Raw genomic sequence first — 17194 nt, 5'->3', positions numbered from 1 at the left:
TATTACATATTTAATTTTAATATTGAGTAACACATGCACATGGTTTTAAAAATTGAAGTAGCATAAAATAATCTACAGAGGCTACTATTTGATTGATACCAGTTTGTGTGTATGCATTCTGACAGATGTATTCTTCCATAGATGATACATCCATAAACAAGTATGTACATCCATACATTTCTTCCTCTTCCTGTGTCCTCCTTCCACTTTATTTGAACACAAATACTATCTATACATAGTCTGGATACTGCTTTTTAAATACACTTCTATGTTTTGGAAAGCAATTTATATTAGTACTATAGACCTGCCTCATTCTTTTAGTGTACAAAATAGGCCAATTTTTTTTTTTTTTTTTTTTGAGACAAACACCCAGGATGGAGGGCAGTGACCTAATTATAACTCACTGCAGCCTCAACTGTCTGGGTTCAGGTGATCCTCCCATTTTAGCCTCCCAAGTAGCTGGAATTACAGGTGCACTCCACCTCGCCTGGCTGATTTTTTAAATTTTTTTGTGGTGATGAGGTCTCACTCTGTTGCCCAGGTTGGTCTTGAACTCCTAAGCTTAAGTAATCCTCCTGCCTCGGCCGGATTATAGGCATGAGCCGCGAGCCTGGCCCAAACAGTGTTTCAGTGAGCATCCTTACAACATAAGTCTTTGTGCCCATATACAACTTTATTGGTATGAAGTCTTAGAAGTAGAATTGCTGGATTAAAGTGTGCCTGCATTTTCATCTTCTGAAAAGAGAAAAATTCTATCTATATCTTGTATTATAGATAGAATTTTAGTCCATTTATGCATTGTTGATTTCTTAGATGTGTCTTTAGCGTCTGCTATCTTTTTAAAACATTCAGCTCTTTATTTCTTGTGAGTTCTGAATTTCTGAGACATTTTGCTTCAGCGTTCTACAGTTCACAGTTCCCATGATTGCTGAATTCCTAAATGTGATACTCATTATTTGTTTCTAAGAACTCTTTATTGTTCTCATATTGTTCTCCTCGTAAGTGTACAGGCCTTTTATTTTTTAACTTTTTATTGAAGGATAACATATCCAAAAAAGCACACAAATCTTAAGCATTCAACTTAACGAATTCTCAAAAAGTATACCTTATATAACCAATGCTTAGGTAAATAACCAAATTATTACCAGCACCTTGGAATGTCTTTGTGCACCTTACAGTCTCTCCAGGGGTAGCCACTGTCTTTACTTCTAACACCACAGATTCATGTTGCCTGTTTCATTTTAATTTTATATAATTGTAATTGTACATACTGTTTCTACCTTCTGTGTAACATTGTGTTTGAAGGTAGTTTGTTCTCACTGATCGCCATTGCATGACTATACCACAATCCGTTCATTCTACTGTTGGTCACCTCAGTGTTTCTAGTTCTGGGCTATCATGAATAGCACTGTTATGGAAACTTTTGTTTGTGTCTTCTGGTGCACATACGTACACATTTTTGTTGGGTGCGTATAAACATAGAGTATAATTGCTGTATCATAGGGCATATATATATATATATATTTAACTTCTAACGTGACAGTTTTGCACTTTGGTGAGAGTCCTGATTGTTCCACATCTTTGTCAGCACTTGGTATTTTCTTTTTCATTTTAGTCTTTGATAGGCACAAAGTAGTGTTTCATTGTGGTTTCACTTTTCATACCTCATTGTTGTTGTTTTTGGAGATGATGTCTCTCTCTCTCACCCAGGCTGGAGTGCAGTGGCGGGATCTTAGCTCACTGCAACCTCCACTTCCTGGGTTCAAGTGATTCTCCTGCCTCAGCCTCCTGAGTAGCTGGGATTACAGGTACACGCCACCACACCCAGCTAATTTTGTATTTTTAGTAGAGATGGGGTTTCACCATGTTGGCCACGATGGTCTTATTTCCTGACCTCGTGATCTACCCGCCTCGGCCTCCTAAAGTGCTGGGATTACAGGCGTGAGCCACTGCTCCCGGCCTCGCTTTTCATATCTCTGAACCACTCATGCCATTGAGCACATTTTCATGTTGATTGGCCCGTTGGATATCCTCTTTTGTGAAGTACCTATTGAAATTTACTTTTCCATTTTAAAATTATTTTTAAAACATACATTTGGCTAGCTGTTATGCCACATTTTTGACAAAATCCTTTTGTCTCTCTTTCTTCTCATTTATCCTTTTAAATTTATTTTTGTGGCTTTTCTCTTACCTATCTTTTTCTAACTAGTGAACTTTAAAGCCACTAACTAATCCTAACCCTTCTAGAATTTTTAGTGATTTGCATGAAACTTACTTTGAGAAAAAATTGGTACTCGAACTGGAAAATAATGTTACTGTCATTCTAAGAAGGGAAATGATTTGATAAATACTAAGTTCTCCTAGTTCTTTTGTCAGCTAGATTGCATTATTATCCCCATGTTTAATTCTCATTTTAGTTTTATTTTTGACAAGAGCTTGTTAGAACTGAAAGTATTTTAATTTGCATTTTAAGTCTGGAGCCTCCTTTTTAAAAATATAAAATGTTCTATGCTTAATATATTTATTTAAAATGTTTTACAGGTTCTTGATCACTATGAACGAGAAGGATTTAATTTCCTAGCCAAGGTGTTTAATTCTTCACATTCATTCTTAGAAGACTTGACTGGTCTTACATTACTGCATCAAGAGACCCAAGCTGCCGAGGTAAGAACAAAACAAACTTTAACTAGTGAAGACTGACATGCTTAAAACTATTCAATATTCAGCATATGGAAAAGGAAGAAAGCGATTAATTTTAATTTTCATAACTTAAAGCAAATATTACTAAATAAGTTTTCTAGTTACCAGAGAACAAATAACCTTGAGCAAGTGCTGGATACTGATGTGTGTAGGTTGCTGTCCATTCGGTGCCTAATGCGCAGAATCACTGATGAAGTAAGCGTTGTAGATGTCCAGGTACCTCTTGTCCTTACTGAAGATCTGCATGTGTATGGTCATTGGAGAGAGTTGGCTTTAATGTCTGTCCATATATCAAAATGTGAGTTGGTGAAAACATTTAACTCCAGCCATGTACCTTAGAAAGAAGGTATTGGACTCTGGCCATGTTCTTCAGAAAGAACATGCCTGGCTTGTTTTTCATGATTTGATCAGTCTTCTTAGACTCTGAAGGCCACCATGAAATGGCTTCCCCAAACACAACCCAAGAGAGTTTTGCTTTGTTTCTCAGCTAGCATATTTTGTAGATCTTAATTTCTGGGTCATCGGATCTTTTTTTTTTTTTTTGAGGCCGAGTTTAAGAAATAAACTGTCAGCTGGGCATAGTGGCCCACGCCCGTAATCCCAGCACTTTGGGATGCCAAGGCAGGTGGATCACAAGATCAGGAGTTTGAGACCAGCCTGGCCTCAAACTCCTGACCTTGTGATAGTGAAACCCTGTCTCTACCAAAAAAAAAAAAAAAAAAGCTGGGCATGGTGGTGGGTGCCTGTAATCCCAGCTACTTTGGGAGGCTGAGGCAGTTCAATCGCTTGAACCCGGGAGGTGGAGGTTGCAGTAAGCTGAGATCGCTCCACTGCACTTCAGCCCGGGTAACAGTGCAAGACTCTGTTTGGGGGGGAAAAATAAGAGAAAAGAAACTATCACTTTGTTTTGCTAAGTACTCGCTGTTCTTAGAAAGAAGGAATACTGTTTATGGTGGTAGAGCTGTTTGGATCACTTGGCAAAATGTGCAATTCCTCAGAATTGATGAGTGAGAGTAAATCAACATCTTTTCCCCTTAGTTACCTGGGTGAAGAAGCTGTGAGGAGAAATGTAGCTTATGTAGTGTTTTCACAAACTGCGTAAGGAAAACCTTGACTTCCTGTGTCCTGCCAGGGTAGTGTACTTGCCATTAGTCCTATTCAAGTTGCAATTCTTCTCACCAACTAAAGAGAAACATGTAAATTATTTCTAGTTAGGTAGCAAAACTCCCTCAGCCATCTGGTTAAATAATTGCATGGTTGCATAGATCTATAAACTCCATAGGTTGCATATCCTCACCATTGGGGGAGGCCCAAGTTTTCGATGAATACATGGCCAGGCCCAATACTGGACTAGCCAGTGGTGAAAGGCCTGCTGTTTGGAGAGGTGGAGCTAGCACTGAGTATAGGAAAACCACATGGAAATATCAAAGTCAAACCCCTTGGGAACTTTGAGCAGACTGTGAGATTTTCAAGTACACCAGGGAGGCAAGCTAGTACCTATCTAGTGCTGGACTTAGAACTTAAGGCAGTCCTTTTTTGAACTTGTTTTGGTGTCTCCTGGGCATTAAACAGATAAGGGGGTTGACCATTTAATAGATTCAGAGTTTGTTTTGGGTGGGGGTTGAAAATTTTCTAAAGTGAGAGAGTGATAATAGTTGCACAACTCTGTGAATATACTAAAAATCATTGAACTGCATACTTTAAAAGGGTGTGTGTGTGTGTGTGTGTGTGTGTGTGTGTGCTCTGTCATGGCCCAGGCTGGAGTGGTGCCATCTCGGGGTCACTGCATAGCCAATAGTTAGAGCCACCGAGAGTGTATCTCAAATTTCAGGAGATGAATGGCATCTCTGCTGCTTTTTGAGAGACTTTGAGATATTTTTCCCCTGAATTGTGATTGGGTTCCCAGACGGTTCAGAACATTGTGTTTATTGTCTGCCATATTGTCTTTTAAGCAGTGCTATACTGCCTGATGGTATGGAAGAAGTAACATAGATGTTTGCAAACATGCAGTCATTTGATGAGATGGCTAAGGAAGTTTTGCCACCCAGCTAGAAGTAATTTACATGTTTCTGTTTAGTTAGCTAGAAGAATTTCAACTTGAAATTGACCCAATTTTTCGCTCTTTAAAACAGCAGATGCTAGAATAGTGGGCAGATGTCTAGATTTAACCTGGTATATCTTTCATTTTAGTTGGTCAAACTTTAATGGCTTTTTCGAAGACTTAGAAGAGGAAGTTTAAGAGCAATAGTGACTAAATAGATGGTGGAGCAGAAGGGGGCATGGTTTCATCTACAAGCCTGAGTTTTCTTTTTGAACATCTTTTGAAAATATGGTACCAAGCCGTGTGCTAATAACTGAATAGAGAAGTTAATGAGATACTGACCCTCATGGGCTCATAGTCTAGTGTGTAAAGCTGAGAAGCTCACTATTTAGTGAGCTCTAATGCAATAAAAAAATGTTTTAGTCATCTGTATATTAAGTGCTGAGAGAGCAGTTACTTCTGCCTAGGGGAATAGGGATGTCAAGAAAAACTTCACAGGAAGAGAACAAATATTCACTTGGTTTTCAAAGGATGAGGAGACTATGTTTAAAAACAAAAGTTGGATTTTGGTGGAGGAAGAGTAGAGAAGGGAAGGGCAAGAAGCCTAAGGTGTTCTAGACTGAATAAAGGCCTCTAAGGCCAAGTCTTTAGTATTAGTCAAAATCATGAGTAGTGTGATGTACTTGGAGCCAGTTACCTGAAGTCAACATAATGTTTTTTTAATAACAGCTTTATTGAGTTATAATTCACATACCATAAAACATCATTTTGTACAGGCATGGTGGCTCATGCCTGTAATCCCAGCACTTTGGGAGGCTGAGGCGTGCGGATCACCAGAGATCAGGAGTTCAAGACCAGCCTGGCCAACATGGTGAAACCCCATCTCTACTACATATACAAAAATGAGCCAGGTGTGGTGGCAGGTGCCTATAATCCCAGCTACTCAGGAGGCTGAGGCAGGAGAATCTCTTGAACCTGGGAGGAGGGGGCTGTAGTGAGCAGAGATTGCACCATTGCCCTCCAGCCTTGGTGACAACAGCGGGGGTGGGGACAAAACACACACACACACACACACACACACACACGCGCACACCTTTTAAAGTGTTCAGTTCAATATTTTTGAGTATATTCACAGCATATGCTAAAATTACCACTCTTTCAGTTGAAAAAATTTTTATCCCCCTGCCCAAAACAAACTCTGAATTTAATGGTCACTTCCCATTTTCTCCTCTTCACAGCCCCTAACAGCTACTAATCTTCTTTCTGTCTGTATGAATTTTTCTGTTCTGGACATATCACATAAATGATCTTTTGTGTCTGAAATTTTTTATTTAGCATGATGTTTTTAAGGTTTATCCATGTTGTAGCAAGGTATGTAATTGTTTTTTATTTAAAGAAAAACGTTTCAATGCTATTAAAGATTTTCATATTCTTTGCACCTGTGGTCTGTCTCGCCAAATATAGCCCCTTTATGAAGGAGGAATGCAGCAAAGCTGATCCTACTAGGGACTACAGATTCCTTTATATTCATAGAAAGGGACATATAATTAGTAATGGATTGGAAGCTCTATCCAAATAGAATCATCTAGATTTAGTGAGATTGCCTAATGCGGCCCCATTTTTTACACTCATCCCCTGTCCATCATATATCTGAAAATGATTGCAATGATTTTAAACTAGGTTACTGGTGTAATCATACTGCTGTTGAGATTAGCAGGCAAATTACCAAGTAAGTTTTTATTGGAGGACAGGGCAACATGCGAGGATGCAGAGTGGAGACTGGGAACCAGGCTTACAGAAATGAGTTTGTTTTAGGTAGTGATGACTTTGAGGTAATGGGATAAGTGAGTGAAAATGGCTGGTTGGCACTGAGGATGGGAGGGAGATGGAGCTTGGAGAAGAAGAATAGCACTAGTAAACTGATTTAGCTAGAAAAAGAGATTTATCCTATTCCATTTAGCACAGTGAGGAGAAGCTGGAGAGCTAGGATGCAATAATTTTTTTTTTTTTTAATGAGAAATGTGTGTGGTAGATTAATTTTATCTCAAGTTATAGTTGAAAAATTTTAAATACCACTAAATGCCATTTGCCTTTGCTGATGTTATATTTTATGAAGAAGGGGCCTTGCACAAGAATGATGTAATGGAATTTGGGGCCTTGAGGGAGAAGCTTGGAAGGGGGTGAAGGATAAAAGACTGTATGTTGGGTGCCATGTACACTGCTCGGATGACAGGTGGACTAAAATCTCAGAAATCACCACGAAAGAACTTAACCATGTAACCAGAAATTACCTGTACCCCAGAAACAACTGAGATAAAAAAGAAGGGGACTTGGACAGATAGCCGTATTCTTTGTCTGTGACTCATTTGGTTGCCAAATTATAGTTACATTCTGCTCACGGGGGATTAGGAGTTTCCATGGAAGAAAGGCCCCCCTCACTTTTCTCTCCTCTTAAAATGTTGCCTTGTGAATTAGAGCATTTTGCATAAAGTTCTGACCTTTACTTCCAACACCTTTACTGAGAATGGGTTTGGATCCTTGGAGATCGATCCCGACTTCCTAGTCCTCCTAGATCTTTATTTAAATTATTTGGAACCCAAGGAAATGGCCTTCAAGTTGATGAACCATGGAGTGTCGAAGTTATGGAGCTGTTGTGGTTCTCACCAAGTATCTTTTAAATTGCTGCATTTGGGATGAGCACAGTGGCTTACACCTGTAATCCCAGCACTTTGAGAGGCCGAGTTGGGAGGATTGCTTGGGTCCAGGAGTTTAAGACCAGCCTGGGCAAGATGGTGAGGCTCTGTCTCTGTTTTTAAAAAATTAAAAATTAGCCAGGCATGGTGGCACACCAGCTACTTGTAAAGCTGAGGCAGAAGGATCACTCGAGCCCAGGAGTTTGTGGCAGATAGTGAGCTATGGTTATGCCACCGTACTCCAGCCTGGGCAACAACAGAGCAAGACCGTGTCTCTTATTTAAAAAAAAAAAAAAAAAAAAAAAAGGCTGCATTTGCTGAAGAAAGGCTCAGTCTAAATCAAACACCTTAGCCATATTGCATAAAATTTGCTGTGACTTACCTTCTTAGAGTTATTTCTCATCCTGTGAGTAGAATAAGTATCAGTTCACATGTATTTATTTGTTCCAACTATGGGTTCAGCATCATACTATGAGAAATGCCAAAATATTTTCTAAATGAATCTAGAGATAAAAGACTAATTTATAAGAGAGATATATACCAAGCTATATTGGTATATCCTTGAGAAATTCAAGTTCCCAAGTCCCTTTGCCCAACTTCCCTGAAATACTTCATTCCTATCCATGAAAGTTTGTGCATTCCATGATTCCAGGATCAATTTTAGGCTGTTTTACTTCCTTGCCTTGACCATGTTATCAGTATTTGATGTTGTGCCATGCATTTATGATTTCAGGATTGCAATTACAGTGCACCATTAATATAATTTGCATTTTGTCAGGGTTGTGCTGAACAGAACTTCCTTTGTGCAGATTTTGGGATTAATGAGTGATCGTCTAAAAAAGTTTAGCAACAACCATAACATAGGCTACAAAATCGTAAACAGACCAGCAGAAATGAACAGGGCTGAGCTGATGAATTGATTATGAATTAAAATGTAGATTGTGATTCATTCACTGTAGAACTCAGAATTCTAGAAAATGCCCATTTCTCTCATAGCCGAAAAGTCATGTGAAAAACATTACAGTCATGTGATATGATGTCATTGGCACAGCAATTTACTATTCAGTAAAGTAAATAACACAATTAACAAGTGTTTCTGCTGGGCCTTTTGCACTTCCACTGAGATTTTGGCCTCTCCCCACACAGCTGGTTTTGATTTGGTTCCTGTGGAATATTTTTTTTTGTTTTGTTTTGCATTTAACAACAGTCAGATATTTATGTACAGCTTCATCAAGAGCCTCTGATGACAAAAAGGCCTTTGGAGGCCAGTAGAAGCTGTGGGAAACCCCCATGTCAGCACTCAGACCTGTTTCCAATGGAGAGAAATTGCTCTGGGGACTAAACTAGCCTGCTCATGAATCCAGTTCCCTCTTCCCAGAGCCTTCTGCCAGCTCGCTTCCAACCCATGCTGGCCGTCCTGGGACTGTGTCCTGCCTTGATTTTTCCTTATGAAGCAATCCTCCTCTGTCCTGAGTGAGGGAGGAAAGGCAGAAACAGGCAGAAAGCCATTTACTTCTTAGATTGTAAACTAGAGCCTGGTTTTTGAAATAAAGCTTGGCATTATCTCACTTATAACCCACTTTATAAAATGTGCCCCTTTTAATTACTGTTCTCTACATGAATTTGAGATGTTTGGATAAATTGGTATCAGGGAAAGATGCAATTGGAGAATAGACAATGAAGTCTTGGCAGAGTTCTCCACCCTTCGGAAAAGACTCTTAGTTGGTATAATCTGCTTGGAGAAGTATAAGGGAGAAAGAAGGGGGAAAATTATAAATGCTAAAAGCAAAGCAAAGGCAGCTAATGTTAGGAAATAGAACATGGGAATCCAGTCCTTCTTACATTGTAGTCCTGGTTCTACCAGAGTTCTCATGAGTGACCTTGGGTGAATCCTTCAGTGTTCTATGCATGCTTCCCCACTTAAAATGAGAGGATTGAATCACATGTGAAATTCTTTAAGTCTCCTTTCAAGAAAAAGATGAAGTGCTTTTCAATTGTATTTAGTAATATTGATTCAGATATGCCATGTATAACCAAAAAGGAAAAAGATGGTTAATGTTTACATGAAAATATCTAAAAATATATCAAGGTACTTACTTTTTACACATTTTATAAATATTCTTTGGTATTTAACTACCATTGCTAGAAGCTTTTTGCAGATTTTGAGATGTACATCTACTTTGAGCCTTAATAGAACATTGCTCATACTTTGTATTGATTGGTGTGTGAACTGTACATATAAATCTAAAATGGTGTAATTCACCCTAATAACTTACTCTTGACCAGACTTGGTGTCACTTTTGACTGCGTAAACTCAAACCCACTCTAGCCATAATTGAGTATGTTCATGAAACGTGCTACTTGCTATCCTTCAGTACAGCTTCCAAAGATGAGTTTCAAAGCCCTCTTAAATGATAGCATCCTTGGAATGCTGAATGTGTAATATCAGGGGAGTTTCTTTAACAATCAGCCATATTATATTAGAATAATACTCAAGAAGTATATGTGTAGCCTGAATCCTGGCCTGGTCAGAAGGTCTGAGTTCATTTCCAGCTCCCACACATAGCCAGGACTGCCATGTTCTACTCTGTGGGCCGTGTCAGGCAGGACCCTGTACAGCAGTTGTGTGAGACCTTGGGTTATTTACTTCATTGACCTTCATTTCCATTATTTTATAGGATATGATTAATAATTCCCACTCCTCACAATTACCATGTTAAGAAAGCACCTTACAAAAGAAAAAATTAATTGGACTACATTAAAATTTTAAACTTTGTGCCTCAAAGGACATAGGAATAGGAAAAAGCAGGTCATAGTATGAGAGAATATCATTTTGTAGATCATATCTGATAAGGGTCTGGTATCTAGAATATATAGGGAGCTCTAAGCTGGGTGTGGTGGCATATGCCTGTATCTCAGCTGCTTGGGAGACCGGGGGGAGTGTATCGCTTGAGCCCAGGAGCTGGAGACCAGGCTGGGCAGCACAGTGAGAACCTATCTCTAAAAACAACAAAAAAACCCCAGAATATATAGGGAACTCTTACAGTTCAGTAATATAAAGACGTAGAACTCAATTAAAAATGGGCATTAGATATAAAATAACATTTCCCCAAAGAAGATACACAGATGTCCTGTAATCAAATGGTAAGATGCCCAACATCAATAGCCATTGGCAAAAGGCAAATTGAAACTACTGCGAGATGCCATTCATACCCAGTAAGATGGCTGTAATCAAAATGACAACATCAAGTGTTTATGAAGATGTAGAGAAATTAGAAGCCTCCTGCCTACTAGTGGGAGTGTCAAATTGTGCAGCCACTTTGGAAAACAGTTGAGCAATTTTTTTGAAAAATTAAGCACAGAATCACCATGTGACTGAGGAATTGTACTCCTGGATACATAGCCAAAGCTACTCTGGACACCCTGACGATAGGATAGCCCTGTTCCATAAGGAGCAACACCAAAAATTGTGTGTGTGTGTGTGTGTGTGTAAACATAGCTAAGAGAAATGAAAATGTGCACACATAAAGTACACAAATGTTCATAACACCATTATTTATAATAGTCAAAAAGTGGAAACAATGCAGATGTTCATTAACTCATGAATAGATGAATAAAATGTCAGATATTACAGGAATAATACTGGAGTATTATTCAGCAATGATAAGGTGCGGATACATGCTGTAGTATGGATGAACATTGAAAACGTTATGCTAAATGAAAGAGGCCAGTCACAGAAGGCCACATATTGTAAGCTCTCATTTATATGACATGTCCAGAGTTTTAAAATCTATATAGTCAGAAAGTAGCTTAATGGTTGGCAGCAGGTGGGGATGGGGAGTTAGGGGAAAATCAGTGGCTACTTAATAATAAGCATTTCCTTTCAAGGTGATGAAATGTTCTAATCTTAGATAGTGATGATGGTTGCACAGTGGTGAATTTACTAAAACCATTGAATTTGTGTACTTCAAATGGGGGAATCATATGGGGTGTGAATTACCTATCAATACAGATGTTTAAACAGCCAAAAAGTGCCCCATAGTTGGGGTATTTGTTTCTCCTCCCTCTCTCCTTTCTCTGGCTCTCTGCATGCAGTATCGATTGTGTCTGTGACAGGCTGTCACAGGATGTTAGTTAATTGTTTTTAGGAATGCATTTTCTGTAGATTATGACAAGGATCTCTAACATTTTTATTGTGCCTCAATTATCAAAGCCTTAGTCTCTGTGCACCTCCTTTAACCTTTTCTTACACTGTGGGTAGCCTGTAAATGCTAGGGGGAGAGATGGAAGGGGCCTCCCAACCAAATGCCTCCCTTCTGTGCTTGCTGTGGGGAGAGAGAAAGCAAGAGTTGGCTCTATCCATGCAAGACATTGCAGATAAAGTGGTTACGGGAAGATGAGAGCGCTTTGCTGTCTATTTTTGTAAGTTTCAGCAGGTGTTTAGAGGATCCAGATTCCAAACTGGGTCTGAATTTTTAAAATTTCCCTCTTTACCACACAATTTTTTTTCTGCCAAGATTTCTTAGCTTGAAAATTCCCAAATGTATCAAAGTTGAATGTAATGTACAGTGGATACCCACATACCTCCCACCTGGATCCAACAATTAATATTTTGCGACACGTGGTTTCTCTCTCTGTACACATGCATGTACTCCCCCCACATCTTGCCACACTTCACATACAAACTTACTCGTTTTCTCTTTTGTTAAACCATTTGAAAGCAAGTTTTATATACAGTGACACCTCACCCTAAATTTTGGCATGATCTGCTAAGAACAGACCTTCTCTGATATAAACAGAGTACTATCATCACCATCATCATCACAGAACAACAAAGAATAATTCCGTAATATCACCTAAAATCCAGTACGTGTCTGATTTTTCCCAGAAGTTCACAGGATTTTAAACTCTTGTTTGCTTTTTCCTCAAGTTGGTAATGTTATACTTAGAGTTTTTTCCAGTAATACTTTGTACTGGTCATACATACCAAGTGATACACACTTGAGCATATCTTTTTAATTCCTTTGACACTCTCACACCCCTCTCTTAATGAGGAAACACAATTACCCTATTGAGCAACATGCCCCTGAGGTCCTGCTGCTCCAGGCAGGCCTCTTCTAGGTGAGCGTCTTCTCTGGGTGTCACCTGGGCATCCTGGGCTGATGCAGGCAGCCCTGAGAGCCAGCCAGCCCTGAGCAGTGGTTCCCACCCATCCTCCATCCAGGGTCCCCGATGCTGGAGGCTTTTAAGGAAGTAGGAATGGGACTATGAAGGCTATTTTCAATATTTTGAAAAGTCAAACAGTAATAAAACCTTTAGGACTTGAAAAGATTACATTACTAAACTGTCAAGATTTTAGCCAGTTGTGGTGGCTCGTACTTGGAGTCCTAGCTACTTGGGAGGCTGAAGTGGGAAGATCCCTTGAACCTGGGAGGCGGAGGTTGCAGTGAGCCAAGATTGTGCCACCGTACTCCAGCCTGGGAGACAGAGGGAGACTCTGTCTTCAAAAAAAAAAAAAAAAAAGAAAGAAAAAAAATGGAAGCTTTTTTTGTTTGTTTGTTTTTAAACGAAATTCTGTTCTCTCAGAATGGAATGGCATACTGTTATCCTGACCCAGTCAGAAGCTCTGATTGGCAGTTATGAATCCCTTTGAATTATTTTAAAAAATAAGGTAAATTAGTGTATTGTGCAGGGGTGTGTGTGTGCGGGGGGCAGTTCAAGATCTAATCTGTGAGAGAGAGAGTGAAAACTAAAGGAATTATTGGGGATCAGGAAGTGGAGAATCTCTCGCCTGTGGCACTGCTGAGCCTGACTTCACTTCGCATAAGCCTCCAGCTTCCCTGGGAGGTGTTCTTGCAGTTTGCCCTGAAACCGCTATTCTAGGGGCTATATTTTGACAGCTGACCTTCTCGCTTGCAAACATAACAGCTGCTATGTGTTGAATTTGGGGAGTTTCCGTATTTTGAGAGTGTAAAATTGATTTTTGGTTCTGAGCTCTTAGTCTTGATCCATCTTGCTTCTCAGCTGTGGGGGAGCAGGGAGGGAAGGGAATGTGAAATATCCTAAGGTGTGTGTGTTTTTAAAATTAAATATTGTGGATGTTTTTATCATGATTTCTATCTGTCAACAGATATTTAACCCTTTGCTGAGTTCATGGTGGGGTGGAAATCAAAGAGGTACAAGCCAGACTTTTAGGAAGCTGACATAATCTAGTTGAGGGGACGTAGGACAGAAAAGTAATTAGGACTGCAGGGCAGTGGGTGTGCACATAGTTCAGTAAGGTCTGCAGGGTTTCAGGAGCATCAGGTGCTAGAAAGAACTCAAGACAAGAGTTAGGCTTTGAGTTGGGCCTTGAAGGTTGAGCTTCAAGTGCAGGAAAGAACAAGGCATTCCAGAAGGGCCTGTGGCATGACTGTATCCAAGATCTCTGATGAAAAGTACCGAGACAGGTATAGCAACTAATGTTAGTTACGTTATCTATAGTTTCCAGGGCACTTTAGTACCTGCCCTTTTGATGCCCGTAGCAATCTTATGAGGTGGCTGTTACCCCATTTTATGGGTGAGGTTGTTAAGACTCTAGCTGTGCTCAGGATTTATCTACATCTTGAGGTTTACAGTATACTTCATAAGGCTGGGAGCAGAGAAGATGTGCATAGGGTGATGCAGAGGCATTCTGCTTTATAGAGCGTATCTCTATTCACATGTTGAACCATTTCCAAAAGTGTTTTTGCGTTTTGTCTTGTTTCCTTGCAGCTGCTTCTCAGATAGTGTGGTTTATTTCACTGTACCATCCTGGGGCCTGGTCAGCCAGCATTACTATACTTTCTTACCCTTAAACTGGCTTGTAATAAAATCTGTGGGAATGAGGTTCCCACAGATGAACTTGTGACTCCAATCCTACTCACATTGGGAAAAGAGTAGGTAACAGGTAATTTCTTCCTGGCCTTTACTCTTCCCTAAGTTGTAAAGGGAAATTAAGAGTTGCTCCCTATTTTTTTTTTGAGACAAAGTTTCACTGTTGTCACACAGGCTGGAGTGCAATGGCGCAGTCTCAGCTCACTGCAACCTCTGCTTCTCAGGTTCAAGTGATTCTCCTGCCTCAGCCTCCCAAGTAGCTGGGTTTACAGGAATCTGCCACCATACTCAGCTAATATTTTGTATTTTTAGTAGAGATGGGGTTTCACTGTGCTGGTTAGGCTGGTCTTGAACTCCTGACCTCAGGTGATCCACCTGCCTTGGCCTCCCAAAGTGCTGGGATTATGGTCGTAGAGCCACCAAGCCTGGCCCCCATTTGCTTTTATTTAGCTGTCTGGTGAAAAGAATTCAGTGTTCAACTAGAAATATTTGTAACTTATTGTTGCAGGACAAAATTGTGGAGTTTCTAATTACAAATAGGTAAATGCTGTGGAATATTTTTGTTTTGTTTTAATTTGCTGCTAGCTCTAAAGCATTTGTGTTTATCCTACCTTATCCTCTTTGAAAGAGGCCATACTTAATTTTGCCCAACACTTTTTTTTTTAAAGGAAAGAAAGTTGGATATTTTTTCTTTTTTTTTCTTTCTTTTTTTTTTTTTTTGAGATGGAGTTTTGCTCTGTTGCCAGGCTGGAGTGCAGTGGCATGATCTCAGCTCACTGCACCCTCCACCTCCCAGGTTCAAGCGATTCTCCTGCCTCAGCTTCCCAAATAGCTCTGGGACGACAGGCACCTGCCACCATGCCCAGCTAATTTTTGTGTTTATTAGTAGAGATGGGATTTCACCATGTTGGCCAGGATGGTCTTGATCTCTTGACCTTGTGATCTGCCTGCCTTGGCCTCCCAAAGTGTTGGGATTACATGCATGAGTCACCACCCCTGGCCTGAATTAGGTTTTAAAGTACCAGTTCAGCATCAACCTTTTATAGGTAACCATAAAAGTTTCTCTGCCCAAATACTGGTTTTTCTGTATTTTGTTTCCCCCTTCCCCTTTCTCCTTGTTTTTTATTTATTTATTTATTTATTTATTTATTTTAATTATTTTGAGAGAGAGACTCACTCTGTTGCCCAGGCTGGAGTGCAATGGTGAGATCTTGGCTCACTGCAACCTCTGCCTCCCAGGTTCAAGCAATTCTTCTGCCTCAGCCTCCTGAGTAGCTGGGACTACAGGCGGCCACCATCACATCTGGCTTATTTTTATATTTTTAGTAGATACAGATTTCACCCTGTTGGTCAGGCTGGCCTCGAACTCCTGACCCGAGGTTATCCACCCACCTCGACCTCTGAAAGTACTGGGATTATAGGCGTGAACCACCCCACCCAGCCCAATTTGTGTGTGTGTGTGTGTGTGTGTGTGTGTGTGTGTGTCTGTGTGTGTACACAAACATTAGTTACTGTAAACTGAATACAAACAAACCAAATGGAAAACTAGATTTTTTTCATAAAAATGTTTCTGGATATATATCATAGGCTGTTGAATCTAAATGTCTTAAACTTCAAACAATCAGCCTTTTAAATTGTAATGTGTATTAAATGGATATTATTAGAGTGTCAAAGTGATTGGCAACAGCTGGTTTTATTGTAGAATAACCTATTTAAAAAAGTATTTTAGGCTGGATGTGGTGGCTCACGCCTATAATCCCAGCACTTTGGGAGGCTGAGGTGGGCTGATCAGAAGGTCAGGAGTTAGAGACCAGCCTAGCCAATATGGTGAAATCCCATCTCTACTGAAAATACAAAAATTAGCCAGATGTGGTGGTGTGTGCCTGTAGTCCCAGCTACTCAGGAGGCTGAGGCAGAAGAATTGTTTAAACCCAGGAGGCAGAGGATGCAGTGAGTGGAGATGGCACCACTGCACTCCAACCTGGGCAAGAAAATGAGACTCTGTCTCAAAAAAAAAAAAAAAAGAAAAAAAAGTATTTTAGGGCTCAGTGCGGTGGCTCATGCCTGTAATCCCAGCACTTTTGGAGGCTGAGGTGGGTGGATCAGAAGGTCAGGAGTTCGCGACCAGCCTGGCCAATATGTTGAAATCCCATCTCTACTAAAAATACAAAAACTAGCCAGCTGCAATGGCATGTGCCTGTAGTCTCAGCTACTCAGGAGGCTGAGGCAGAAGAATTGCTTGAACCCAGGAGGCGGAGGTTGCAGTGAGCGGAGATCAGACTGCTGCACTCCAGCTTGGGCAGCAGAGCAAGACTCTGTCTCAAAAAAAAAAAAAAAAAAAAAGGTATTTTAGGGCCTGGTGAGGTGACTCATGCCTGTAATCCCAGCACTTCGGGAGTCTGAGGTGGGAGGAGTGTGTGAGACTAGAAGTTGAAGACCAGCTGGGCAACATAGTGAGACTCCATCTCCACAAAAAAACAAAAATCAACCAGGTTTGGTGGCACACACCTGTAGTCCCAGCTACTTGGGAGACTGAGGTGGGAGGATGGCAAGAGCCCAGGAGTTTGAGGTGGTGAGCTAAGATTGTGCCACTTCACTCCAGCCTGGGCCACAGAGCAAGACCTTGGTTGTACAACAAAAGGAAAAACAACGATTTGATTTCAGTGAGAGTATAAGAATATGTATTATCTTCCCAAAAAAAAATCTGTGCAGAAACTTCAGTGTGAAACAGTGGCAAGTGCTTGATTAAATCATGACTTAGAACAGAACATTCTTGCCTGTTTTGAAATTGACTCCTCAAAAGGACGGCTGAACACAGCCTCTTCTCTATGCGTCCCTGTGTACTCCCTCTGTGCCACCCTACACACTTCTGTGTTGGGCATGCTCCTACCTCCAGCCTGCTCTG

At 40.3% G+C, this 17194-nt stretch overlaps 1 protein-coding gene across 8 annotated transcripts in view; it reads left to right on the top strand.

Annotated features, from left to right (window-relative positions):
• Positions 1-17194, top strand: part of ATG7 (autophagy related 7) — a 259019-nt gene that overhangs the window by 142763 nt on the left and 99062 nt on the right. For all 8 annotated transcript variants that reach the window (XM_010337760.3, XM_010337761.3, XM_003927053.4 and 5 more), the window contains one exon: positions 2542-2664. In XM_010337760.3, the coding sequence (XP_010336062.1) occupies positions 2542-2664 (123 nt within the window). Of the gene's footprint in view, positions 1-2541; positions 2665-17194 lie in introns of those variants that run through there.

The sequence above is a fragment of the Saimiri boliviensis genome, chromosome 8 (assembly GCF_048565385.1).
Source record: "Saimiri boliviensis isolate mSaiBol1 chromosome 8, mSaiBol1.pri, whole genome shotgun sequence".
Lineage (NCBI taxonomy): Eukaryota > Metazoa > Chordata > Mammalia > Primates > Cebidae > Saimiri > Saimiri boliviensis.
The sequence above is the reverse complement of the archived record's forward strand: the minus strand, read 5'-3'. Positions and strand labels throughout refer to the sequence as shown.